At 38.7% G+C, this 27,619-nt stretch overlaps 1 protein-coding gene and 1 non-coding gene across 2 annotated transcripts; both read left to right on the top strand.

The window, feature by feature from the left end:
- The first annotated feature begins 977 nt into the window (after window positions 1-977).
- On the top strand, window positions 978-1,084 carry LOC127116739 (small nucleolar RNA R71). Its single transcript, XR_007801534.1, has one exon. It is a non-coding gene; the product is annotated as a small nucleolar RNA R71 (small nucleolar RNA).
- A 22,770-nt stretch (window positions 1,085-23,854) lies between these two features.
- On the top strand, window positions 23,855-26,867 carry LOC127132030 (cytochrome P450 720B2). Its single transcript, XM_051060901.1, has 9 exons — window positions 23,855-23,982; window positions 24,514-24,740; window positions 24,929-25,253; window positions 25,339-25,488; window positions 25,622-25,867; window positions 25,966-26,049; window positions 26,137-26,215; window positions 26,299-26,548; window positions 26,657-26,867. The coding sequence occupies exons 2-9, from the start codon at window positions 24,517-24,519 to the stop codon at window positions 26,763-26,765; spliced, it is 1,467 nt and encodes a 488-aa protein (XP_050916858.1). The 5' UTR covers window positions 23,855-23,982; window positions 24,514-24,516; the 3' UTR covers window positions 26,766-26,867.
- Window positions 26,868-27,619: the final 752 nt, after the last annotated feature.

The following is a 27,619-nucleotide window of genomic DNA, read 5'->3' as shown; positions in this document are numbered from 1 at the left end:
TGTATGGCGGTGGTGGTACATAGGTTTTATTTTTAGGTTCTTCTCCTTTTTCTTGACTTTCCGGGGTTTCAGGCTTCTCTGGTTCCTTTTCCTCACTCCTCTTAGAAGTTTCAGGCTCACTTAATCTAGGGTTTAAAGGCTCCTTATAAGCGGTTCCACTTCGTAGAGTAATGGCATTAGCTTGCCCTTTCGGGTTTTGTTGAGGTTGTCCAGGGAACTGTCCTCCAGGGGTAGTCTGTGGGGCTTGGTTTAACGCTACCTGAGAGATCTGGGTTTCAAGCATCTTATTATGAGTAATGATTTGATCAACCTTGGTTCCTAACTGGGTAATTAGTTCGTTAACATGGACGCTTTGGTTCATGAACTCTTTGTTTTTCTGTTTTTGAGCAACGATGAAATCTTTTACAATTTCTTCAAAGCTCGGGTTTGGCGGTACAGGTTGCATAGGTTGATTTGTTCTAGGGGCTTGGTAACCTTGTTGTCTCGGAGGTGCGGTATTTTGAATAGGGTTATTATTTTTGTAGGAGAAGTTTGGGTGATTCCTCCATCCAGGGTTATATGTGTTAGAAAATGGGTTCCCTTGGGTATAGTTCACTTGCTCAGTGTTGGTTTCATTTAACAGATTGCATTCGGCGGATTGGTGTCCTTGCGTTCCACATATCTCACAATTCGGCGAAACTGCGGCTACAGTATTCGGAGTTGTACACATATGTTCGACTCTAAGGGCCAACGCGTCCATTTTAGCCTGCATCATGTCTATAGAGCTTAGCTCATGTATTCCTCCTTGGGCTTCCTTCTTTTCCACTGTCGCTCGTTCTACTCCCCATGATTGATGGTTTTGGGCCATATCCTCGATAAGGGCACTAGCTTCAGGGTAAGGTTTATTCATCAGTGCGCCACCAGCGGCAGCGTCGATGGTCATCTTAGTGTTATAATGAAGTCCATTATAGAAGGTTTGGATGATTAGCCAATTCTCTAAGCCATGGTGTGGGCATGCTCTTAATAGTTCTTTATATCTCTCCCAGGCTTCGAACAACGACTCTCCTTGGAGTTGGGTAAATCTAGTTATAAGGTTTCGAAGAAGAGCGGTCTTACTTGGGGGAAAATATCTAGCAAGAAAAACTTTCCTAAGGTCATCCCAAGTTGTTATTGAATTGGGTGGAAGGGAATCTAACCATGATAGAGCTTTATCTCTGAGGGAAAAGGGAAATAATCTTAAGCGTATCGCCTCAGGAGAAGCTCCATTGGTTTTAAAGGTGTCTGCTAACTGAAGAAAGTTTTTTAAATGTTGGTTTGGGTTATCAGTAGCGAGACCTGAGAATTGTCTCTGTTGCACTAATTGCAGCAGGGATGGTTTAAGTTCAAAATTATTGGCTGGGATAACGGGGTTTACTATACTGGAACTAGGTTCCTCGTTTGATGGTTGGGCGAAGTCCTTAAGAGGTCTTCGGTTTTGTTCTTCGGCCATAGCTATCCTATTCCTATGGAAAAATAAACGTGCGCGAGCGTAACGTTCAGGTTCAGCTAGAGGGTCTACTAAACTTCCGGCACTGCGAGTCTTTCGCATTGACCGGTGGGTAACAACCTTAGTCTAAACGGTATAACTACAGGGTAATGAAATTTGACGAAATTGGTCCCCGGCAACGGCGCCAAAAACTTGATGCGTGTTTTTCGCAAGTGTACGAATCACGTCAAAGTAATATAAAAGATTATCGAATCCACAGAGACCAAGTGTCAATCTATCAAACCTGTTGTTATGGTGTGTATCTAAGGCAACTATTTTTAAGGGTTTTAATAAGGGTGCAATGGTAAATAAAATTATAATTTTAAATAATAAATAAAGACAGGCTCGAATGTAATTCACGCAATCAATGATAATCCAGTACTTGTTAGTGGAACTACTTATGGGCAATGTTTTCTCCTTTGAAAAGAACTAATTTAACAGGAACTGTCGCTTTCGCGTATTCAGAACCGAGTTGTACTCTCTAATCAACCCCTCCTATTGTCACGGATAAAAAGGTGCGTACTGCGTTAGAGTAGTAAACCTATTTTTAAGAAATATAGTATCTTAACTAAGTTGAAAAGTATTTTAACCTGGACTTCTTAGCAAAAAGAGGTTCTTACGAACCAGAGTTTAAACTTCCTAACGCGTCCGAAAATCGTTTTAAAATCTCTTTTCTTTTTAATCTAAAATCTCCTAATAAACTAGACAAAGCGCTTTTGGCTGTTTTTGAAATAGTTAAAAACAATTACTTGAATTGAAAGATAAAATAGCCCTTAGGTGTTTCCACGAACAATTACACTGATTACTGGTTTAATTACGATCCTCACATTCTAACCTTTATAGAATTAGTTAGACATGATAAAGTAAATATTCTTTTTATAGTTTTTCATAAAAGTAATTTAAAGCGAGTGCGGATAATAAACAAAGTAAAGTGCGAGTGCAGGAAATAAACAACGTAAATGTGCGAGTGCAGGAAATAAACAACGTAAATGTGCGAGTGCAGGAAATAAATAAAAGTAAAATACGAACTTGAATTAAAATGGCGGCAGGATTAACTTCCTCCAGAGTGCTCCAAAAACTCGAACCACAGACAGATTACAGACTCGATCACTCGATTGCAGAGGCACCCCGATGTGGAATGGCAACTGCTTTATAACTGATATATGCCTAGAGAATTCTAATTCTGGATGAAGAAAAACGAAAATCTAAGGTCCTATTTATAGTAAAAACTGAAAGCATGAAATGACAGGGACGCCCCTCCACTAAAAAGTGGAGGTTACTGATTTTGGCCTTGTGGCGCCCGCCACAGGCCTATGGCGCCCGCCATGGTCCCTACAGGGGATGATGGAGTGGGGATCGTGGGTCTTGACGGTTGAGGAGTGGTCTTGAGACGTGGCCACGTCATGGCTAACCCCATGGCGCCCGCCACGGTGGGTGCCGTAAGTGCAAAACGCTGAATTTCTAGGTTTTCGCCCGTTTTCACTCCTTTTTCGCTCCTTTTCCCGATTCAAGCTCCGATTATTATAAAAACCTGAAAACATAAGAAAACAAAGAAATAACAAAGCAAAACAACAATAAAAGCTAAGAATGCATGCGAAATCGGAGTCAGAAATACGGTGAATTTTAGTGTGATCAATATTCATACATATGTTTAAGACTTGATAACTCATTATCCATGATCCATGAGATGTGATCACCAGTCTATATACATAATAATCTTAATGCTTTATTGTTATCCCACATCACAATAAAGCTCGACTACGGATACTTTAAGAATAGTGTCCTTATGTTTAATGTGATCTCATGATTAAGTCACACTTGATACATTAAACGGACTAGCTATTCTAGGGATTTTATTAAACAAACATAATAAAGAAAAAACCTTTTATTATTAATAAATAATTCGATACAAGTACCAAAAGTATTGTCCTCTAGGGCTTACACCAACAATCTCCCACTAGCACTAGAGCCTACCAAGCATACCCCTAATGCCCATAGATCTAGTATGGCCATCATGCTTATGATGCGCAAGAGGCTTTGTCAGTGGTTCAACAATATTGTCAAGTGTAGGTACTCTGCATATTTTCACATCTCCTCTATCTATTATCTCTCGAATGAGGTGATAATGCCTAAGTATGTGTTTGGATCGTTGGTGTGATCTAGGCTCCTTAGCTTGTGCGATAGCACCATTGTTATCATAATAAAGACCAATGGGATCCACAATGCTAGGAACTATGCCAAGTTCACTAATGAACTTTTTGATCCAAACATCTTCCTTTGCTGCACTTGAGGCAGCAATATACTCGGCCTCAGTTGTAGAATCAGCAACTGTATCTTCCTTTGAACTTTTCCAGCTTACAGTGCCACTGTTTAAGCAAAACACATAACCAAATTGCGATCTAAAGTCATCCTTATCTGTCTGGAAGCTAGCATCGGTGTATCCAATTATAGCCAGCTCTTCCTGACCTCCATATATCAAGAATGAGTCATTAGTCCTTCTCAAATACTTAAGGATCTTCTTGACAACTACCCAATGAGCATCACCGGGATCAGATTGGTATCTACTCGTTTCACTTAAAGCATACGAGACATCTAGTCGAGTACATAACATGGCATACATGATAGATCCTATTGTAGATGCATATGGAATCTTATTCATGCGATCCCTTTCTTCCTTAGTTGAAGGGGATTGTGTTTTTGATAGACACATGCCATGTTGCATAGGTATGAATCCTTTCTTGGAATCATGCATATTAAAGCGTCTCAACACTTTGTCTATGTATGTACTCTGACTTAGGCCAAGCAGTTTTTGTGATCTATCTCTATAGATTCTGATTCCTAATATATAGGCTGCTTCACCTAGTTCATTCATAGAAAAGCATTTCCCCAACCAAGACTTTACTTGTTTCAGGTTAGGGACATTGTTTCCAATGAGTAATATGTCATCTACATATAATACCAGGAAAATGATCATGCTTCCACTAACCTTCTTGTAGACACAAGGCTCATATTCGTTCTTGATGAATCTATATTGTTTTACTGTTTCATCAAAACAAAGATTCTAGCTTCTGGAAGCTTGCTTCAATCCATAGATTGATCTTTGTAACTTACATATCTTTTGGGCTTCTTCTGGTATATCAAATCCTTCAGGTTGTGTCATGTACACATCCTCGAGAAGATTCCCATTAAGGAAAGCAATTTTGACATCCATCTGCCATATTTCATAATCATGATATACAATGATAGAAAGTAAAATCTGAACAAATTTAAGCATTGCAACTGGTGAAAAGGTTTCATCATAGTCAACCCCATGAATTTGTTTATATCCTTTTGCAACCAGTCTTGCCTTATAGGTATGTACCTTACCATCCATGTCAGTCTTCTTTTTGAAGACCCACTTGCATCCTATAGGGTTAACTCCTACAGGAGGCTCTACCAAGGTCCAAACTTGGTTTGTGTACATGGAATCCATTTCAGATTTCATGGCTTCTAGCCACTTCTCAGACTCGGGACCAGTTATGGCCTCTTGGTAGGTCATAGACTCATCTTGATCCATGAGTAATACATCACCTTGATCAATTATGAGATATACATATCTCTCTGGTTGGTGACGTATCCTGCTTGACCTACGCTGGTATTGTTCTACTTGAGTAGGTTCCTCTTCCACAACTACTTGTGTTTCCTGCTCTAATTCCTCCATAGGTGTATCGATGCTTTGTGATTCTTGAATTTCTTCAAGCTCTACTTTCCTCCCACTGATTCCTTTGGAAATAAAATCCTTTTCTAGGAAAACTCCAGTTCGAGCGACAAACATTTTTCCCTCAGAAGGATTGTAGAAGTAATACCCTCTTGTTTCTTTAGGATACCCCACAAATAAGCATTTGTCAGATTTGGGCTCAAGCTTAGTTGAAATTTGTCATTTCACATAAACTTCGCAACCCCAAATCTTCATGTAAGACATATGTGGTTTCTTACCACTCTATATCTCATATGGTGTCTTCTCAACCTTTTTGGATGGAACACGGTTAAGTGTGTAAGTTGTTGTCAATAGTGCATGTCCCCAAAAGGAGTTTGGAAGATCGGCGTGACTCATCATGGATTGGACCATGTCTAATAGGGTTCGATTTCTTCTCTCAGATACACCATTCCATTGGGGTGTTCCAGGAGGTGTAAGTTGGGATAAGATCCCACACTCTTTCAGATGGTCATCAAACTCTAAGCTTAAATACTCACCACCTCGATCTGATCGAAGAGTTTTAATATTCTTACCTAGTTGGTTTTGTACTTCATTATTGGACTCCTTGAACTTTTCAAAGGACTCTGATTTGTGTTTCATTAAATACACATAACCATATCTACTGAAATCATCAGTAAATGTGATGAAGTACCGAAAACCTCCTTTGGCTGGTATGTTCAGTGGTCCACATACATCAGTATGTATGAGGGCCAAAAGATCATTAGCTCTTTCACCTTTTCCTGTGAATGGAGACTTTGTCATCTTTCCAATTAAACAAGATCTGCATGTCTCATATGATTCATAATCAAAAGAGTCCAAGAGTCCATCTTTATGGAGTTTGGAAATGCGTTTCTCATTTATGTGGCCTAATCGACAATGCCAAAGGTAAGTTGGATTTAACTCATTATGTTTCATCCTTTTAGTATTAATGTTATAAATAGTCATTTCAAGATCAAGGACATATAGTCCATTGTTCATTTGTGCAGTAGCATATAATATATCATTCAAATAAATTGAGCAACAATTATTCTTTATTATAAATGAAAAACCAAACTTGTCCAAACAAGAAACGGAAATAATATTCCTACTAATTGCAGGTACATAATAACAGTTCTCTAACTGAATTATTAAACCACTAGGTAAAGTCAATACATAAGTTCCTACGGCCAAAGCAACAACCTTTGCTCCATTGCCAACTCGTAGGTCAACTTCACCTTTTGCCAAATCTCTACTCCTTTTTAGCCCCTGCACATTGGTACAAATGTGAGAACCGCACCCAGTATCTAATACCCATGATGCAGAAGTAGATAAATTAATTGCAATAACAAAAATACCTAAAGTTGAAGTCTCTACTCCATTCTTCTTATCTTCCAGATACTTTGGGCAGTTTCTCTTCCAGTGTCCGGTCTTACCGCAATGGAAGCAGGTGCCTTCCTTTGATATGCCTCCACTAGGCTTCAAAGCAGCAACAATGGGTTTGGGTTTGGCAACTTCCTTGCCTTTCCCTTTATCACCCTGCTTGGCGGGTCTTTTGTTCTGTCTCTTTCCATTTCCAATCATCAGAATGGACTTCCCTTTTGACTTCAGATTCTGCTCTTCTTAACATGGCTAGCAGTTCAGGAAGAGATTTGTCCATATCATTCATATTGAAATTTAGGACAAATTGACTGAATCTATCTGGCAACGATTGTAAGATTAAATCAGTCGCAAGTTCCTTTCCAAGGGGAAAACCCAACCTCTCAAGGTTCTCCACATACCCAATCATCTTGAGCACATGGGGACCTACAGGGGCTCCCTCAACTAACTTACCTTGAAAAAGGGCTTTTGAAACTTGAAACCTTTCATGCCTTGCTTGCTCTTGATAGAGCCTCTTCAGGTGTTCGATCATATCGAACGCTACCATGTTCTCATGTTGCTTTTGCAACTCTGAGTTCATGGTAGCTAGCATGAGACAAGTAGTTTCATTGGCATCATCGACATGCTTATTATAAGCATCTCTTTCTGCCTTAGGTGCAGAACTAGCAGGTTCCTCTTCAGGAACAGGTTTCTCCAAGACATACAACTTTCTATCATGTTTGACGACAATCCTCAGATTTCGGTGTCAATCCAGAAAATTTGTCCCAGACAATTTTTCCTTGTCAAGGATTGATCGCAAAATGTTGTTAGAGGTGTTTGTTGTCATGGTAATCTACATGAAAATAATGAAAATATAAGTATCAATAACATATTTAATTAGGCCTTTAATTAAATATGCTCCCACTATTTTACTCAAAACAAATGACCCTCACCATTTGATTCAGAAAATCCTGTTGGAAGATTTTCTAGTGGGTCGAGATCCACATTTCACTTTGTTTTAAGTCCGCGTAGACGGATTACACAAAACTAGGTTATTTAGGTATGAACTCCTTCCAATTGTATCTAATACAACTCTCGAATATTTTAGTTGGGTGAATAACTCCTTATTCCAATCCATCACATGGATCATTTCCAACTCTTGCTTCTAAACATATATAATCTTACTATAATTTGTTTAGTTAAGTTTGACCCATTGTTTTAGCAATTGGATATTACAATTATCCCATCGCACCTTACTAATATAGAACATGCACCTCGCGTAGGCGAAACCTACATTATCCGATACTAGTCTTGATGAGTGCTAAAACTTGGAAAGCATAAACTTAATATTTAATTTGAGGGAATTTGCAATTATTCTGATCTCACCGGCTTATTTATCATATAAATCGTCTCTCACATGCATCAACATACATTCACATGCATCAACATACATAATGAAACAATTATGGCCCCTAACGCAATTGTTCTCCCAAGACAATGAGAGAACCTAAGCTAACCTAATAACGATTTAAGCTTCTCCAAGCAAGATCTTCAAGGTTGTCCTCCTTTGATATTGAACTCTTCTTTTTCTTCATAACATTACATTACATAAAAGAAACCCGTTTTACATACGAGGGAGTGAGATGAGAAAAGAAGTTACATTAAGAGATTAAAAGAGAGGCACGACACGCATGTCGTATTTTAAAAACCCAAAACAAAATAAAGAAAAACTAATGCCATAACCGATCACCATAAGACAATAATAATAAACAAATTATTATTATTAATTTTAATTCTTTTAATTAATTAAAACCAAATTAAATTTTGGCGACCAATCACACTACGCAGAGTTAGCCGGGGGTCCGCTGCCCGGTCAGCGGGAACGGGGATCAAGGGGGCAGCGCCCCGCGCCAAAAATTTTAATGAACAATTCATTTGAAATCAACATTGTTTTTCACATCAATATTTGATACTTTAAGGCACAACTCTTGCGCAGTCACAACCCTAATCGCATAACTCTTTGACAACACAACCCTTGTGCCGTCATTAACCCTAATGCACCAATTTCAGACCGTCAAACACATCTCGATTGTTGATTCAGTATGATTGATCAACACATCATTGCTTCACCATACTAATGTCGGATCAAGAAGCAAACAACCATTGATCGCTCAAAGGAAAACAACCATTAAGTGTTTGAATGAACAAAACAGAAACAGTATATCATATATATTGTATTTTGCATCAGGATTACTTATATCATATATACAACTTGATCGATCTCAATTGCATAACCTATGGACGATCGATGTATCGCTGCTTCACCATACTAATGTCGGATTCCGAAGCATAGTCAACATCAAACATCCAAATCGTACACACATGATGCCAAATTTAATTACTCGTTTATTCTTTGATTCATTCTGTCTTTTAATCATATTAATACAGAAAATACAGAAAATAAACAGTTATCCGATGCATGGTTTCGTAAGTGGCTCTGATACCACTGAAGGAGAAGGGCGATCAAAAATGCAACGGAATTTAAAGTTTCTCCTTTAGTGATCCTTACGAATGGGCATGATCTGTGATAGAATCGTTACCTCTTGTGACGATTGTAACCTTTGATGCAGACCTACGGAGCGATCACAAACGTTGAACGATGACAACGCCTCTACTCAGTCCACATGAACGGATTCCTTCAATCTCAGTGCTAGCTGCTACGAATGAAGGCTTTGAGTGTGTGTGTGTGTGTGTGTGTGTGTGTGTGTGTGAGAGAGAGAGAGAGAGAGAGAGAGAAACGAAATTTCAACTGCACTAATACTTATACACAAGGGTTCTATTTATAGAACCACTTGTGTGGGTTGCAAGCTAAAAGGCCCACTCAAGTGTATGTGGCCCATATCTTATAATATGCCAAAATCACTTAAGCGCGTGGTATCTTACCATATTTCGTATTCTACTTAAGTACACCGTACCTTACGATGTTCTACAATTCACTTAAGGGCACCGTACATTACGTTATTCCTTAGTTACTTTATCTCTCATCAATCCGTCCTTTTGTGTGTGACCCTGTAGGTTTTTGCGGCATTGGCAATTATATTAAATCACGTATTTAACATAATAAACAGTGAGCGGTATCTAGCAACACATCACTACTACCCAAGATACGAAAATGTTATGTGATATGACAAATCCTTTTGTGATAATACTTATATGTACAATTACCCCTTTGCCCTTATGTCTATATTGAACACAAGGCATAGACCGTGTCATCCTTGTCCAGTTCAATATTGGGCCCATACACATTTATCCTGTTACGCAGGATGGGCAAATTCCATCTAGGTCACTCATGTCCCTTAGCATGCTTCGTGGAGTACCCATCAACTGTCTTTATGGTCATCCAGTTACGGACAATGTTTGATCAACAATGAGGCACTCAACTCTACATCTAGGGTCCATAGTGGTTTTAGGTCGAAGGGTGGTATACACCATTATCACCATGAGAATAACTTATGACACTTTGCATAACATTCTATATAGTATTCTCATAGCGGGACAATCCGGTATAAATATTACTCTTAATATTCATACCTATGTTTAAGACTTGATATCTCCTTATCCATGATCCATGAGATGTGATCATCAGTCTATATACATAATAGTCTTAATGCTTTATTGTTATCCCACTTCACAATAAAGCTCGACTACAGATACTTTAAGAATAGTGTCCTTATGTTTAATGTGATCTCATGATTAAGTCACACTTGATACATTAAACGGACTAGCTATTCTAGGGACTTTATTAAACAAACATAATAAAGAAATAGCCTTTTATTATTAATAAATAATTCGATACAAGTACCAAAATTATTGGCCTCTAGGGCTTACACCAACAACATCAGCCCCGGAAGTAGATGTCTCTACATGGCTAGAGTGAACAGGAGCCTCTGAAACCCGACTCTTCTCCCTTCGCACTGATGCATGTTGTGAAATCCTCTTGTGCCTCATTCTATCATCTCTATCAGACATAACTCATATAAGTAAACTAGATAATTAGTACAAGCAACACTACAAATAAGAAGAAAAACAGACTGATAATTTCTGGAGATGCATCTTCGGTTACAGAAAAATTAAACGTTGAAAATTTTTGGAGGTGCATCTCCAGAATTTTCTGCAACTCTTCAGGTCTGTCAATGGTGACAATGCAGACATACAAACCCCAAAAATAATGGCTTGATCGTTATTTTCAACCAACACACATATTTTACAGTATGTATAAATGTTAGATGCCCAAAAGTGCTTATTTGAGCTATCAAATGTGGGCATCTTTCACTCCTTTTTGTAGAAAAAGTGTTCGAAACCGCCCTTGCTTTTGATGATTTGCAATACAATGTGAAATGATCTTGGTACCCTTAATTTGTGTGTTATTGTGCAGAAATTAGGCATGAAAGAGTATAAAACAAAGACATAAGAAAGTTGGCAAAGGAACCAAGAAAGGAAGCATTCATCAGCATGCTCGCTAGGCGAGCACCCAGCGAGCTGCCAGCGAACATTCCCAGAATTTTACAGTAGCAAAATGATCAAACTCGTTGTGGCGAAGGATGTAGCGAACACTCCCAGACTTGGACAAATCCATAGCTAGCACTTACTCGCTAAGCGAGCCACTAGCGAGCTCCCAGCGAGCAATTCCAGTAGCAAAACATCAAAACTCGCTGGAGCGAAGGAGGAAGCGTGGGCTTCGCCTAGCGAAGGATTCTTCGCCTAGCGAACGTATGCATTCTGGAATTAGATATTTCTCTGGGCGCAGGTGCCTCAGGTGGCTTATTTTGGGGCTCGCTAGGCGAACCATTCTGCTCGCCTAGCGAGCATGACAGCTCAGGAACCAGTACTATAAGTAGCAGGGGCTACTTTTTGGAAAGGACACAACTTTAGACTTAGATATTTTTCAGCATTTCTTGGGATCATATTTTGTAACCTAGAAACCCATTTTTCTCATATTTTCTTCATCTCTTAACAATATTCTACAAAAAGAAGGTGGATTCCCATCCAATCTCGATTCTTCGACTCAGATGTTGATCAACCTTCAACCGAAACTTGTTGACCAAGCTACCATGAAAATGAGTAGCTAAGTCCTTCATTTTGTCAAGGTTAGATGTAGATGATCATAAGCTTTGTATGTATATGGGATGATCTTCATTTGTAAACTCTTTGATGATGAATGAATGGTTAAAACTTTGTTTTATTGATAACTCTTTGTGTTGGTTTATGATCGAGAGATGTTTTCCAACTCTTTACCTAGGTTTTCATCCAATCTTGTTTGTTAGCTAGAGATAGTAATGAATGATTTTGTTCACCATAAAGTTGAACCAAAAAGTTGTCATTTTGATAGATTGTGTGAGAGATCAACAATGGATCAAAATGGGAAAACCCACAATGTGTGTTAGAGATAAACACATTGGGAGGACTTTGTGAAATAGTTTATCATCTAAAGGCGTTTATGAGTTTTGTTGATCGAACATATGCATGCAAAGTGATCGTCGAACCCTAACTTTGACAATCTTTCTCATATCGAAAAACCAAAACTTTTACCGTAATTTCTTACTTTTTATGCAAGCTACCGTGACCTAAAACCAAAAAACCCCTTGTTACTACGAGTTAAGAACTTAACAACTGTCGAACAGCGGCGATATCTCTCAATCCCTGTGGAGACGATAACAAAAACCCGACACTTTAACCCTACACCCAACAAAATGGCGTCGTTGCCGGGGATTGTGAATTGATATTGCGAGCATCGCAATAGTTGCTAAATTTTTAACTTTTGAATTTTCGACTTGTGCTTGTTAATTTGTTTGGTTTAGTGTGCAGCTTTCGTTTTATGCGAGGGCAGGTTCCTGAGGACCAACTTCTTTTTGATCCCGAGATCGAAAGAACCGCAAGGAGACTGAATAGCAGAACGAGACGAAGGAGGCAACAAGCTAGACAACGACAAAAACAAGGAGAAGGTTCTTCTACAACACACACACCACCTTTCACACCTATCATGGATCAACCACCACAACCACCGCCCATTTCCACACCATGTATCAACAGTCCGAGGAATACAACTCAATTTGCCAACTACACGGGAAGGAAAGCCGAGATGAAACACCTGCAGTCATGACAGATTGGAATGTGTTGGAAGAGAAGTCCATTGAAAGATTTTTCTCACACAACCGGTTCATGGAATCCAAAACGGCTATCTCCGTGTTTTCGCAAGGAACAAACGAATCATTGAATGAGGCATGGGAAAGATTTAAATCCATGCTTCGAAAGTGCAAAGGGCATGGTTTTGACGAATTGACTCAAATCCACATTTTCAAGAATGGGCTTCAACCAAATTGCAAGACTTTGTTGGATGCTACCTCGGGTGGTTCTTTGTTGTCTAAAAGCGTCAAAGAAGCTACTGATATCATTAACCGTATGGCTCTAAATGACCTCCAAAGTCAAACTAGAGGCAACACTTTGAAGAAACCGGGAGTGCTTGAACTTGGGACAAACGATGCTATTCTTGCCCAAAATAAGCTCATTTCGCAACAAGTTGAACTCTTAACTCAACAAATAAAAGAGTTGAGAGAACCTTCAAAAGCTAAACAAATAGCTTGTTGTGAGCTTTGCAAGGGTGATCATGACACCGGGTTTTGTCCACCTCCCGGGTTCGAAGAAGTGAATTACATGGCGAACCAACGAGACTACCAACCGAGGCAACAACAACAACAACCGTATCAACCACATCCTCAAAATCAACAATAACACTTTCAAGGGAATCAAGGGTTCCAACCAAGGGCTAACTATTACCATAACCAAGGTTATGGGGGTGGTACTTCTAGCCGTCAAAATCCTCCCCAAAATCCTTACCAACCTCAACAACCGCCGGTCGTGACTTCAAAGTTAGAAGAGACATTGACACAATTTATGCAATTGTCGATGGCTAATCAAAAGAGCAACGATGCGGCAATCAAAAATCTCGAAACTCAAGTCGGTCAACTTGCTAAACAACTAACGGAACAACAACCCGGACCATCTTTTTCGACGAACACGCAAACGAATCCAAAAGAGCATTGTAAAGCGATAACGACGAGAAGTGGAAGGGAGTTGATTAGTGAGAGTGAAAAAAGAGACGGGAGTGAAAAAAGAGTGGATGAGAAAAAAGATGAGGAGAAAATAATAGAGGATAGTATTGATGGTGAAGTTGGAGAGTGGAGTGAGGAAGAAGTTGAAAAGAATGAAAAAAATGGTGAAGTAGAAAATAAAGAAAGTGTGGAAGTCGAAAAAAATAAGAATGATGAAGTGATGGTGGAGGGAGTGAAAAAGAAAAGAGAGAGGAATTCTAGAGTTGCTAAAGGAAAGGAGGTAGTGAGCGCTACTCCAATCCAAAACCTCCCGTATCCGCATGCTCCATCTAAGAGGGAGAATGAACGGTATTACGCCCGGTTCATGGATATATTCAAACAACTTCAAGTGAACATTCCGTTTTCCAAAGCATTGGAGCAAATGCCTAAGTATGCAAAATTCATGAAAGACATACTTACTAAAAAGCGGAGGTACACGGAACCGGAGACAACTGTCCTAGATGCTAGTTGTAGTGCAATCATTCAACGGACGCTTCCGAAAAAAGAGGTTGACCCGGGACGAGTTACTTTGCCGGTTAAAATTGGTGATGTCTATGCCGGAAAAGGGCTAATTGATTTGGGGTCAAGCATTAATTTAATACCATTTTCTATTGTAAAGAGGCTTGGCAACATTGAAATGAAGTCCATCCGGATGACTTTGCAATTGGCCGATAAGTCGACTACCCATCCTCATGGGTTAGCTCAAGATGTATTGGTCAAAGTTGACAAATTCTTCTTTCCGGTTGATTTCATTGTGATTGATATGGAAGAGGATGACGATGCTCCGCTCATTCTTGGCCAACCGTTCATGAAAACCGCACGCATGATGATTGACGTTGACGACGGTTTGATGAAAGTAAGGGTCCAAAATGAAGAAGTTACTTTTGATCTATTCAAAGCCATGAAGCATTCAAAGGATAGAAGTGATAGCTTTCGCATTGATGTGATCGAAGAGGCAACTTTTGAGGTTTCTAAACATATTCATGAGATATCTCCTATGGAGTTAGCTCTTGATGACTCCTTTGACGTTTTCACAATTGAAGAAGAGCAAGCTCTTGAAGAATGCCTAAGGGAACTGGATAGTCTAGAAGAGTTGCATCCGTGGGAAGTTGAGGAGGAAGACTTGAAGAAGGAGGTTGATGAAGAAAAATCGCCGATTGAATTGAAAATGTTACCTTCTACTTTGAAGTATGCATTCCTCGACGAGACCGAAGCAAAGCCGGTTATCATAAGCAATCTTTTGACAAAGAATGAAGAAGCCCGTTTGATCAATGTTTTGAAAAAGAATCAAGAAGCCATGGGTTGGACTCTTTCCGATCTCAAAGGAATTAGTCCTTCCTATTGCATGCATAAGATCTTAATGGAAGAGGACTTTAAGCCGGTAGCTCAACCGCAACGCCGCTTAAATCCTACTATGAAAGAAGTTGTTAGAAAGGAGGTTGTTAAGTTGTTGGATGCGGGAATGATCTACCCGATTTCGGATAGCCCATGGGTTAGTCCTATACATGTGGTTCCGAAAAAAGGTGGCATTACCGTGATTCGAAATGAAAAGGATGAGTTGATCCCGACAAAAGTGGCAACGGGGTGGCGTATGTGCATTGATTATAGGCGGTTGAATACCGCAACTAGAAAAGATCATTTTCCACTCCCGTTCATGGATCAAATGCTAGAAAGACTTTCGGGGCAACAATACTATTGTTTCTTAGATGACTATTCCGGGTATAACCAAATTGTAGTTGACCCGGCCGATCATGAAAAGACGGCTTTCACATGTCCTTTTGGAATTTTCGCATACCGAAAAATGCCCTCTGGGTTGTGCAATGCACCGGCGACTTTCCAAAGATGTGTGCAAGCTATTTTTGCCGACCTTATCGAGAAAACAATGGAAGTCTTTAGGGATGACTTCTCAGTATTCGGTGGTTCCTTTAGTCTATGCTTGGCAAACTTGGAAACGGTTCTTGAAAGATGTGTGAAGACAAATCTTGTTCTTAATTGGGAGAAGTGCCACTTCATGGTGACCGAGGGGATTGTGCTTGGCCATAAAGTCTCTTCAAGAGGGCTTGAAGTTGATCGTGCTAAAGTTGAAGTGATTGAAAAGTTGCCTCCTCCGGTGAATGTGAAGGGAATCCGAAGCTTTCTGGGGCATGTCGGTTTTTATCGGCGCTTTATCAAAGACTTCTCAAAGGTAGCTAGGCCTTTGAGTAACTTGCTAGCTAAGGATCAGGTATTTCTTTTAACTGATGAGTGTTTACAAGCTTTTGAAATTTTAAAGGAAAAATTGGTTACCGCTCCAATTATAGTCGCTCAAAATTGGAATTTAAATTTTGAGCTCATGTGTGATGCGAGCGATTATGCAATCGGAGCGGTATTAGGCCAAAGAAAAGAGAAAAAATTTCATGCGATACACTACGCAAGTGAAGTTCTTAATAAGGCTCAAGTTAACTATGCCACCACTGAAAAAGAATTACTTGCGATAGTGTATGCGCTTGAAAAGTTTAGGTCCTATCTTATTGGGTCCAAGGTTGTAGTGTATACCGACCACTCGGCGATTAAATATTTGCTCACCAAACCGAACTCGAAGCAAAGGCTCATCCGTTGGATCCTCTTGTTGCAAGAATTTGATGTTGAAATCAAAGACAAGAAAGGATCGGAAAATTTGGTGGCGGATCATTTATCTCCCTTAGTTAATGTGGAGGTTACCGCTTCCGAGAAGGAAATCCGGGAAGAGTTTCCTGATGAAAAACTTTTCAAAATTCAAGTTAGGCCGTGGTTTGCGGACTTTGCGAACCACAAGGCTAGTGGTTTGGTGCCTCCCGACCTAACTTCGAACCAAAAATGGAAATTTCTCTCGGATGCCAAGTACTATGTATGGGATGACCCATACTTGTTTAAGTTGGGTGGTGATAACCTTTTGAGGAGGTGCGTTACTGGCGAAGAAGCGCAAAGCATTCTTTGGCATTGTCACAACTCGCCTTACGGCGGACACTATAATGGGGTAAGAACGGCCACTAAAGTCCTTCAGTCAGGATTTTATTGGCCTACTATTTTCAAAGACGCACATGCCCATGCGCAAAGTTGTGATAGTTGCCAAAGAAGTGGTGGGATTGGTAAGAGAGACGAGATGCCTCTCCAAAACATCCAAGAGGTTGAAGTATTCGATTGTTGGGGTATCGATTTTGTTGGACCATTCCCACCCTCTTATGGAAATGAATATATGCTTGTGGCGGTTGACTACGTTTCTAAGTGGGTTGAGGCGATTGCCTCACCTCGGGCGGATGCTAAAACGGTAATAAATTTTTTGAAGAAAAACATATTTTCCCGTTTTGGAACCCCCCGTGTGTTGATTAGTGACGGAGGGTCACACTTTTGTAATGCACCGTTAGAAAACGTTTTAAAACATTACGGTGTATCACATAGAGTGGCGACTCCGTATCACCCACAAGCAAATGGTCAAGCCGAAGTCTCTAATCGTGAGATTAAGAGAATTCTTGAAAAAACCATGTCAAATTCGAAAAAAGAGTGGTCACAAAAATTGGATGAAGCGTTATGGGCATACCGTACCGCTTTTAAAGCTCCAATTGGGCTAACTCCTTTTCAATTGGTGTTTGGTAAAACTTGCCATTTGCCGGTTGAATTTGAGCACAAAGCTTTGTGGGCTCTTAAATTATTAAACTTTGATAAGGATTTGGCCGGTGAAAAAAGGAAAGTGCAATTGCTTGAGTTGGAAGAAATGCGCAATGCCGCATATCACTCGAGTTGGTTGTACAAAGAAAAGGTAAAAAAGTATCATGACAAAAAGCTTCGGAAGAAGGAATTGTACCCGGACAATTGGTCCTATTTTTCAATTCCAGGTTGAAGCTATTCCCCGGAAAATTGAAATCTAAATGGTCTGGGCCATTTCGTGTCAAACAAGTCAAAGAATATGGAGTTATTGTCATTGAGGACTTGGAAGAGAAAGAGAGTTGGACGGTTAATGGCCAGCGTTTGAAGGTGTATCTTGGCGGTCTTGTGGATCGCAAGAGCTGTGCTATCTCCTTGGATGCTCCTCTGTGAGCATCTCGAACCGTCGAGCTTATCCGACGTTAAACAAGCGCTTGTTGGGAGGCACCCCAACATTGTAAGTATTTACAGCTTTCTGTTGTGTGGAATTGGTGTTCAAATTGTTGGAAACTTGCTGAGATGTGCTTTGCATGCTGTTTTGAAAAAAACAAAATGCTGTCATGCTCGCTAGCTGCTCGCTAGGCGAAGGCAGTAGCGAACTGATTCGCTAGCTGCTCGCTAGGCGAAGCAGTAGCGAGCGCTGCGTGGCAGAAACCCATTTAATTTTCAGCAGGCCACTCATTTGGGCCCAAAAAACCATTTTTAAGTGTTGTAGTCTGAACCTCACGAACTCACAATCACTCTCTCACTTTCCATCTCACACAAACCCCAACTGTTACATTGCAAACCCTAACCACCGTTGCATTCCAAATTCAAACGATCTCTCCATCAGGTTTGTCCTATCTCATTTACTTTATGTTGTCAAGTTGAAATTTCTGAAGTATGAGACATTTAGGGTGAATTTGGGAGAGTGGCTATCATTAGGTTTTGCATGTGGGTTTAGATTTGCATGAATGTTTAGAACAATGCCTTGCATGATAAATCACTTAGTTTCTGAAATGGGTACCATTAAACTTAGGGTTTTCTGAATTTGGTTGTTAAACAATGGAGAACTCAGAACCCGTAAACATTCGCTAGCATCTTCGCTAGGCGAATCAGTGGCGAGCATTCGCTGCCACTTCGCTAGGCGAACCTGTAGCGAAGCTTCGCTAGGTCCTCGCTAGGCGAAGCAGTAGCGACCATGACAGTAGTTGGTTTTTCTGTTTTGCTCTCTAATCTGTTTTGTGGTTGTGATGTTTCTTTTCTATGACTTTACAGATGGCATCCAGGTTGAGCGCTTCGAAAAAGAGAAAGGTCGGGAACACCTCCCGTACTGTGCCCATTCAGTTTGACACTGACAAATTCGTCGGGGCAAAGCAAGTCGCTCACTATGTGGCTTTGGAAAAAAGAAAAAAATTTCCAGAGAAAAGGTTTATGATCAACCCCGAAGGCGACTATCGGACATTTGTTGGGTTGATACATAGCAAGAAATGGGACCGGTTGATCTCTCCACTCGAGAGCTATGACATCGAGATAATGCGTGAGTTCTACGCGAACGCACTTCCTAACGACGACGAGCCGTTCACTTGGACCACAAGAGTGTCTGGCCGTCAGGTTGCTTTCGATCGGGATGCAATCAACCGTGTGCTGGGTGAACCGCTCCATCTGGGAGCTAATGAGAGGGACACATACCACCGTGATTTGAGGCTCCATAGAGATACCGACTCTATTTCTGCAGCCCTGTTATTTGAGGGGAAATCAGTTGAGATGAACCCATCTGGGGTTCCTATGAGGTACCATAGGGAGGACATGATTCCCTTGGCTCAACTGATCCTAATGCTGGTTCTGACCAATATTAAACCCAAGTCTCACACATCAACCGTGCCGATCACAGTGGCACACTTGGTCCACTGCATTCTCACTAATATTCAGATCGATGTGGCGAGAATCATTGCTTTAGAGATGAAGTCCGTGGTGGAGAGCGGGCTGAAGTCGGGGGCACGAGTTAACTACCCCCTTGCTTTCTCATGTCTCATCATGGCTTTGTGCCAACAGTCGAGGGTGAAGCTACCCTCCCACAGCCAAGTGAGGATTCTGTCGACTATCGACGATAGATATGTGGCCAAGTATTGCAAGCCAAAGAACTTCAGGAGTAGTGCAGCTGCTGATGATACCGGGGCTTCTGATGGTCCTGGTGCTTTTGCTCAGGGATTTGATCCTTTCCAGCAGGTTGTCTGCAACTATAATTGGGATTGGATGGCGGTGACTCAGCGCGCCATGATTGATATTCACGATTCTATGCAGTTGTTACAGTTGCAGGTACGTGACCCTTCCGGAGAGCATCCAATGATGACGCGTGAGCAGTTCTTGCAGCACGCTAGCTGGCCTGTGGACAGGCCTGTTTTCGGAGAGGGGGCGGGTGCTGGTGCATCTGGTGCTGATATTTCTGGTGGTGTTGATGATGATGATGGTGATAATGAGGATGGTTCCGGTTCTGAGGCCGGTAGTGATGAGAGTTCTGAGTCCTATGAGGACTAAGTTTTTATTTATGTTATGTTTTATTTTCTTGTACTTTTTTTATATTTGGTTATGTACTTTTGGAGTGTTTTGTCCCCCACGCACATTTTCAACATTTTGAAGTAATGGTTATTATTTATGTTTTAAATTATTGTGTTTGTTTAAATTTCTTTTGTTTTAATAAATTTTTGGTTGCTTGAGGGTCAAACCTTCTAGATTGGTTGCTCCTCAAAGAAGTATCCAATGAAGGTGCATCTGAGCTTGGATGGCAATGATAAAAATAAACAAGCGAATAATGCTAAGGTACATGGTTACCTCCGGTTAGAATTTTAGAATGCATTAAGAACTTTACTCTTTTCGTAATTGAATATTGTTCTTTTTGCAACATAATTGAATGAATGATTCATCTAGGACTTAAAACCACAAATTGTGAGGAAACCTCCATTGTACACTAAAATGCTGGATTCTAATAAACTTTATTGATTCATTTGATTCATGCTTTGTCTTTTATTATTATGAATTTGTGGAAGCAATTAGAAATGATCAAGGCGCTTGTTTTCTTTCGAGCACAACCAATTCCAAATACAACTTACCCGTGAGCAGAGAGAGTATTCGTTAACCCCTTTGAGCTTAAACAGTTGAATCTCAGCTCGAAATAAAGCGAGATGTCAAAAATCTTTTTTCTTGAAACCCAGAAATTTTTGATAATTGTTCTTTTGCCGTAAAAAGTCAAGAGCATTCACTTAGGATGAGTAAAAGATAAGTTGGGGAGAACGAAAATGAGAATTGGTAAGTGCCACAACTCTTGAAAAACCGAGCAAGCATTGAAAAAAATATATATAGAAAAGAGAAACATTGTTTTGTGAATACGATGTGAAAAGAAAAAAAATATATAGAGAAAATGAAAATGAATGCTTGCTTGGAAGAAAAATAATGAAAAACAAAATTGAGTTGTGACATAAGAGTTGTGAAGGTTTCAAATGAGAAACAAGTGGAACGAAGTTGAGATGTGTGAATAGCTTGTACATTGAATGTCTCTTTTGCATCGGCAAGTTCGTTTTCAATGGCCTTAGATATGACCCTTGTTTGTAAACCTAACCAAGCTACAATCGAAAAAGACCTTAGTGATCTTCGTGCTTCCGCATTTCCATTTATAATTGTTAGACATTGTATGAATTGAATTGATTTCTGCATTGTTTGTTGGAGAGTGAAATTGTCCCCGCGGTTGCAAACGCGTAATTTCTTCAATCCTTATTCGAAGAGGAGAGATAGGGTGATTCATTCAGGATAACATTGTTGTGGATTGTTACATGTTTTGCATTGCTATAAAGTTTTAGTTCTTGCGCATTATGTTATTCTAACCATTGGGAACTTGTGTCTAGTTGATTCTCTTGTGTTTAAGCCGTTTTATCCAAAATCGGAGAAATCTTTTTCTTTAAGCAAATCCTCTTGTCCTTCAAGAGGCATACTTTGCTTGAGGGCAAGCAAGAATCTAGTTGGGGAGAGTTGTTAGATGCCCAAAAGTGCTTATTTGAGCTATCAAATATGGGCATCTTTCACTCCTTTTTGTAGAAAAAGTGTTCGAAACCGCCCTTGCTTTTGATGATTTGCAATACAATGTGAAATGATCTTGGTACCCTTAATTTGTGTGTTATTGTGCAGAAATTAGGCATGAAAGAGTAGAAAACAAAGACACAAGAAAGTTGGCAAAGGAACCAAGAAAGGAAGCATTCATCAGCATGCTCGCTAGGCGAGTGATGTAGCGAAGTGCTCGCTAGGCGAGCACCCAGCGAGCTGCCAGCGAACATTCCCAGAATTTTACAGTAGCAAAATGATCAAACTCGCTGTGGCGAAGGATGTAGCGAACACTCCCAGACTTGGACAAATCCATAGCTAGCACTTACTCGCTAGGCAAGCCACTAGCGAGCTCCCAACGAGCAATTCCAGTAGCAAAACATCAAAACTCGCTGGAGCGAAGGAGGAAGCGTGGGCTTCGCCTAGCGAAGGATTCTTCGCCTAGCGAACGTATGCATTCTGGACTTAGATATTTCTCTGGGCGCAGGTGCCTCAGGTGGCTTATTTTGGGGCTCGCTAGGAGAACCATTCTGCTCGCCTAGCGAGCATGACAGCTCAGGAACCAGTACTATAAGTAGCAGGGGCTACTTTTTGGAAAGGACACAACTTTAGACTTAGATATTTTTCAGCATTTCTTGGGATCATATTTTGTAACCTAGAAACCCATTTTTCTCATATTTTCTTCATCTCTTAACAATATTCTACAAAAAGAAGGTGGATTCCCATCCAATCTCGATTCTTCGACTCAGATGTTGATCAACCTTCAACCGAAACTTGTTGACCAAGCTACCATGAAAATGAGTAGCTAAGTCTTTCATTTTGCCAAGGTTAGATGTAGATGATCATAAGCTTTGTATGTATATGGGATGATCTTCATTTGTAAACTCTTTGATGATGAATGTATGGTGAAAACTTTGTTTTATTGATAACTCTTTGTATTGGTTTATGATCGAGAGATGTTTTCCAACTCTTTACCTAGGTTTTCATCCAATCTTGTTTGTTAGCTAGAGATAGTAATGAATGATTTTGTTCACCATAAAGTTGAACCAAAAAGTTGTCATTTTGATAGATTGTGTGAGAGATCAACAATGGATCAAAATGGGAAAACCCACAATGTGTGTTAGAGATAAACACATTGGGAGGACTTTGCGAAATAGTTTATCATCTAAAGGAGTTTATGAGTTTTGTTGATCGAACATATGCATGCAAAGTGATCGTCGAACCCTAACTTTGACAATCTTTCTCATATCGAAAAACCAAAACTTTTACCGCAATTTCTTACTTTTTATGCAAGCTACCGTGACCTAAAACCAAAAACCCCCTTGTTACTACGAGTTAAGAACTTAACAACTGTCGAACGGTGGCGATATCTCACAATCCCTGTGGAGACGATAACAAAAACCCGACACTCTAACCCTACACTCAACAATAAACTACCGTTCATGCAATTTCTACTTATTTCTTATCTAAATCTTCATTTTTACTCATTTACACAAAATCTCAAAAAACTTATCAAAACATCAAAAGCTTTTAAATTTAGACTTTACTTCAGTGTTGGATGATGTACTTGATGTTGATCGAAGAACCTTTGAACTTTGTTGTTTGATTTTGAACTTGGTTGATGAATTTTTTTTAGAGAATTTAGTAAATTGAGTTTTTTTAGAAATGAAGAAGTAGAAGGGTTCTGACGCGATTTAAACTCCAATACCTTCCGGAGATGCATCTTCGAAATAAGTTTGAAGATGCATCTCCAGAGTATTTTAACTTTAAGTCAGGATTCTATGAACTGAGGATGCGTCCGGAGATGCATCTTCGAGACCTAAAAATATTTTAATATTTTCATATGGTGCCTCAATAATATATAAGGTGCATTAAAAAATTCTCATTGAAGTTTCGATTAACTCTTATTTATAAAATTGATTTATAAAATGAAGAGTATCACTCTATAAATTCTGTGTGGACTTTATCTTTAACCAACGTGATACTTAGGTTTTTTCCGATATCCTGTGAGTAGGAAAATTTGGTAAAATTTGATGTATATTTGAAATGACTAATTTAGAAAAAAAAATATTTTAGAAGATAAATATAACAAGACAAATTGTTGAATTCATTGCCAATTGCCACATAACTATATAACGTAAAAATAAAATTAATTACAAAACTATGTGTCCATCACTTAATATGACAAATTGTTCAATTCATTGCCAGTTGCCACATAACTATATAACGTAAAATGGACAAGTCAAACTCTAGCTAACTTTTCTTTATGACAACCTCTACTACTTGATGATTACACACCATATTTTATGCTCAAGAAATTTAACTTCTAAAATATCAATATAGACTCTAAAAAAGTGCCATTTTGGACCAATTTAACACACCCTTTTCCTTATATATATATTCATATTACAACAAATTCATTACAAAAAAACAGCTTCTTCAACTAATCTCCTTCTCTTTGTACACCTCTCTCCAAGTCTAGCTATAAGCTTCTAAGGACTAAACACACTCATCAACTGAATCATAAGGTGACTATAGACACCTTTTGCTCTATTTTCTTTTTTAAGTGTTTCACACATCAGAAAGATTCATACTATCTATCATTTAGTTGTTAGGATTTGAGACTTTTGTTTCTGAGATTATGAAAATGTCAGAAAATCTTTTGATTATGCAAGTCTTAGATATGTGATTATCTTTAGATTTCATATTTAACTCAAAAAAATAGGAATATGCTAGCTTGTGATCTTGCTACAACTTAATTATTTATTTAATTTTCTCTCTATTATGTGTTCAAATTACTAGTTTTATAAAAAAAAATAGATTCTGAGAATGACTTATTCATGTACAATAGTAACTTAACATGGCCCTACTAGATCTTCATATAAGGTCAACTAAGCATGTTCACCAGTTACATTTTTTGTTCTTTCATTTTTATAATAATAAGTTCACATTTGAATTGAAAAAGTGATTACCATGTTGTCTATCTAACTATAAATGTATTTATTTCTCATCATGGTAGAGTTGTGACTATCTTTTTTTCTCTATTTTATTTTAAACAGAAAATGAGAGAAACCATATCAGAAACATGGTTGGTTATGATCATTGTGATATTGGTGACTGCATTATTTGCAAGACTAATTCAAATCAAGAAAAGGAAAGGAGAGAAGAGTTTATGCAGATTACCGCCCGGAAGGAGAGGCTGGCCTTTGATTGGTGACAGTATCAATTGGTACAATGCTGTTGCAAGTTCTCATCCTCCTCGGTTCGTTGAAGAAATGGCGCAAAGGTATAGTATGTCACAACTTTTTTCTCTGATGATACTCTATTTAGTACAAAATATTGTCAAATAATGGTTATAATCGCGCTATAGCACTTATGTGTTATGTGTAGCGGAATTTAAACAGACGATTATTTTCTGTTATCTGCGATAGACAAACACGGATTATAACCGATAAAACTTTTCGTTTGGCGTAGGTATGGTAAGATATTTTCTTGCAGCCTATTTGGAAAATGGGCAGTGGTGTCGTTGGAGCCGAGTTTCAACCGTTTTGTAATGCAAAACGAAGGGAAGTTATTCATTTCGAGTTATCCAAAATCTTTTAGAGATTTGGTTGGTAAAAATGGTGTGATAACAGTTCAAGGAGATCAACAAAGGAAGCTACATGGGATTGCGTCAAATATGATGCGCCTAGATAAGCTTAAGTTCCATTTCATGAATGATATACAAAATGTTATGATCCAAACTTTGAGCAATTTTGACAACAATCAAGTCATTCTTCTCCAAGATGTTTGCAGAAAGGTAATGGCCCATGACGCGTTTACTTTCCAACATTTTCATTTGTAGAGGGCGCATGATTAATCTTAAGATCAATGTTTTTGTGCAGGTAGCTATAAACTTAATGGTTAATCAACTATTAGGAGTTTCGAGTGAGTCTCAAGTCAATGAAATGGCTCAATTGTTTTCTGATTTTGTTGATGGTTGTTTATCCATTCCAATCAACATTCCAGGCTCTTCATATCACACTGCTATGAAGGTACCATGAATAAACTCTTAGAATCACTGATATATATTTATGGAGCACGGACACTGAGACACGGACAACAGATACAACACTGACACTGATACATAACTTTATAAGATTGTTCTTGATGAATTTTTATTCTTAGGCAAGGGATAAAATCATAAGCAAGATAAACAAGATCATAGAGACTTACAGAAAAAACGGTGCGGCAAAAGAAGGTACTAATAATGGTGTACTTGGAAGGTTACTAGAGGAAGATAGCTTGCCAGATGAGGCTGTTGCAGACTTCATCATCAATCTTCTCTTTGCCGGCAATGAAACAACCACAAAAACAATGCTTTTTGCAGTCTATTTCCTTACTCAATCTCCTAATGCCATGAAGGAACTTCTGGTATGCATAATAGATATATTTTCGAAATCGTTTTTTCTTATTTCGGTCCTGTTTGGATAAACAACTTATTAGTTTCCGCAACTTCTTCTCTTGCACAGGATGAACAAGATTCTCTAAGGACTAATTCTAGAGAAGAATTTCTTACATGGCAGGACTATAAAGCAATGCCGTTTACTCAATGTGTAAGTGATTAACATTAGACTATTTTTCGTAACCGATTATCTTGATTCTCGAACTCAATTTTGATGAGATAGTTCATCTCATAACAGGTTATTGATGAAACGCTTCGACTTGGAGGCATTGCAATTTGGTTAATGAGAGAAGCAAAAGAGGACATTCAATACCAAGGTACATAAATTTTGAGAGTAAAAGCTTATTATAATCAGCTTTATATAATAAGCTAATGATACAAGGTCACTGTTTTTGAGCAGATTTTGTTATTCCAAAAGGATGCTTTGTGGTGCCATTTCTTTCGGCGGTTCATTTAGACGAAAAGGTATACGACGGAGCTACAAACTTCAATCCTTGGAGATGGATGGAACCTGAAAATGAAGAAAAGAGAAACTGGAGAACTAGTCCATATTTTGCACCCTTTGGAGGAGGTGCTAGATTTTGTCCAGGAGCCGAGTTAGCTCGTCTTCAAATCGCTCTTTTTCTTCATTACTTCGTAACAAACTATAGGTACTTCTCTCGCTCTCTTGTCCATCTTATGCACATTTTCGATAGTTCATTGAACGACTGATGTATCTGGTTTATATGTAGCTAATGTAATTGAATGATGTATGACAGATGGAAACAAATGAAGGAAGATAGAATGTCCTTCTTTCCGTCAGCTCGGTTAGTGAATGGCTTTGAAATTTGTTTAACAACAAGACATGATGATAATCAAAGAAACTGATTTTCATCTCAAAATTCTCCTAAGTTGATCTCAACTATTTTTTTTTTTACTGTTTTCTCTGGTTACATGTTTTTGCTGAGTACTTAATTTCTCAGTTGTTGTCACAAGAATGATGTGTATCAGAGTTTATATTATGTTGTTATGTATAACTATATGTATAGAATTTTTTTTATGCTATACTATAACAAATAATAAAATGTTCATTACTCATATAAGAGTTGAACATAGTGTATAGTATAGTATATACCATTTAAGTCTTCATGTGTTTATTTTTTCATTCAGTTTTTTTCTTGGTAATCCAATGTTCATTATTTGATTTTTCTGCAGTTTCTCTCTCTCTCCCTCCTTTTATATTAGATTCAATATTAGTGCTGAGATTGATTAAGCCAATTTAATTGATATATATATATATATATATATATATATATATATATATATATATATATATATATATTAAGATAAAAATGTGAATTCGTGAGATTTTACTTATCTATCTTAACACAGTCGGAAATACTACGGATTAAGCGTAAAACCAAGAATGAATATACAGGTTGCAAGCAAAAAAAAACTTGCCAGATAAAATTCTGGAATCCACCGGATGGAAAAAAAGTGCTGAATTTTATTATGCTAAAAAATAATCGTGACAGCCACGTCAAAGGTGTTTAAATAAATAAACAAAGAAACTTTAATAAATTTTTAATCCAAAACATTAATAAAATAGAAATTGCGTAAAATAGTAAAATGTTGATTTTAGATCTGGTATAATAATAACCATTCTGATATCGGATGCCAAAAAATTGCACAAAGTCCGTCGAACCTTTCCGATGCGTGATTTTTTCATGATATGCGCAGTC

Source organism: Lathyrus oleraceus, chromosome 1 (genome assembly GCF_024323335.1).
Source record: "Lathyrus oleraceus cultivar Zhongwan6 chromosome 1, CAAS_Psat_ZW6_1.0, whole genome shotgun sequence".
NCBI lineage: Eukaryota > Viridiplantae > Streptophyta > Magnoliopsida > Fabales > Fabaceae > Lathyrus > Lathyrus oleraceus.
The sequence above is the reverse complement of the archived record's forward strand: the minus strand, read 5'-3'. Positions and strand labels throughout refer to the sequence as shown.

What these genes read in the sequence shown, in the direction of transcription:
- LOC127132030 (XM_051060901.1), top strand. Translation starts at nt 24,517, where the DNA reads ATGAGAGAAACCATATCAGAAACATGGTTGGTTATGATCATTGTGATA. An exon ending in CATATCACACTGCTATGAAG is followed by an intron (nt 25,489 to 25,621) that starts GTACCATGAATA and finishes TTTTATTCTTAG; the next exon opens with GCAAGGGATAAAATCATAAG. An exon ending in TACTTCGTAACAAACTATAG is followed by an intron (nt 26,549 to 26,656) that starts GTACTTCTCTCG and finishes GATGTATGACAG; the next exon opens with ATGGAAACAAATGAAGGAAG.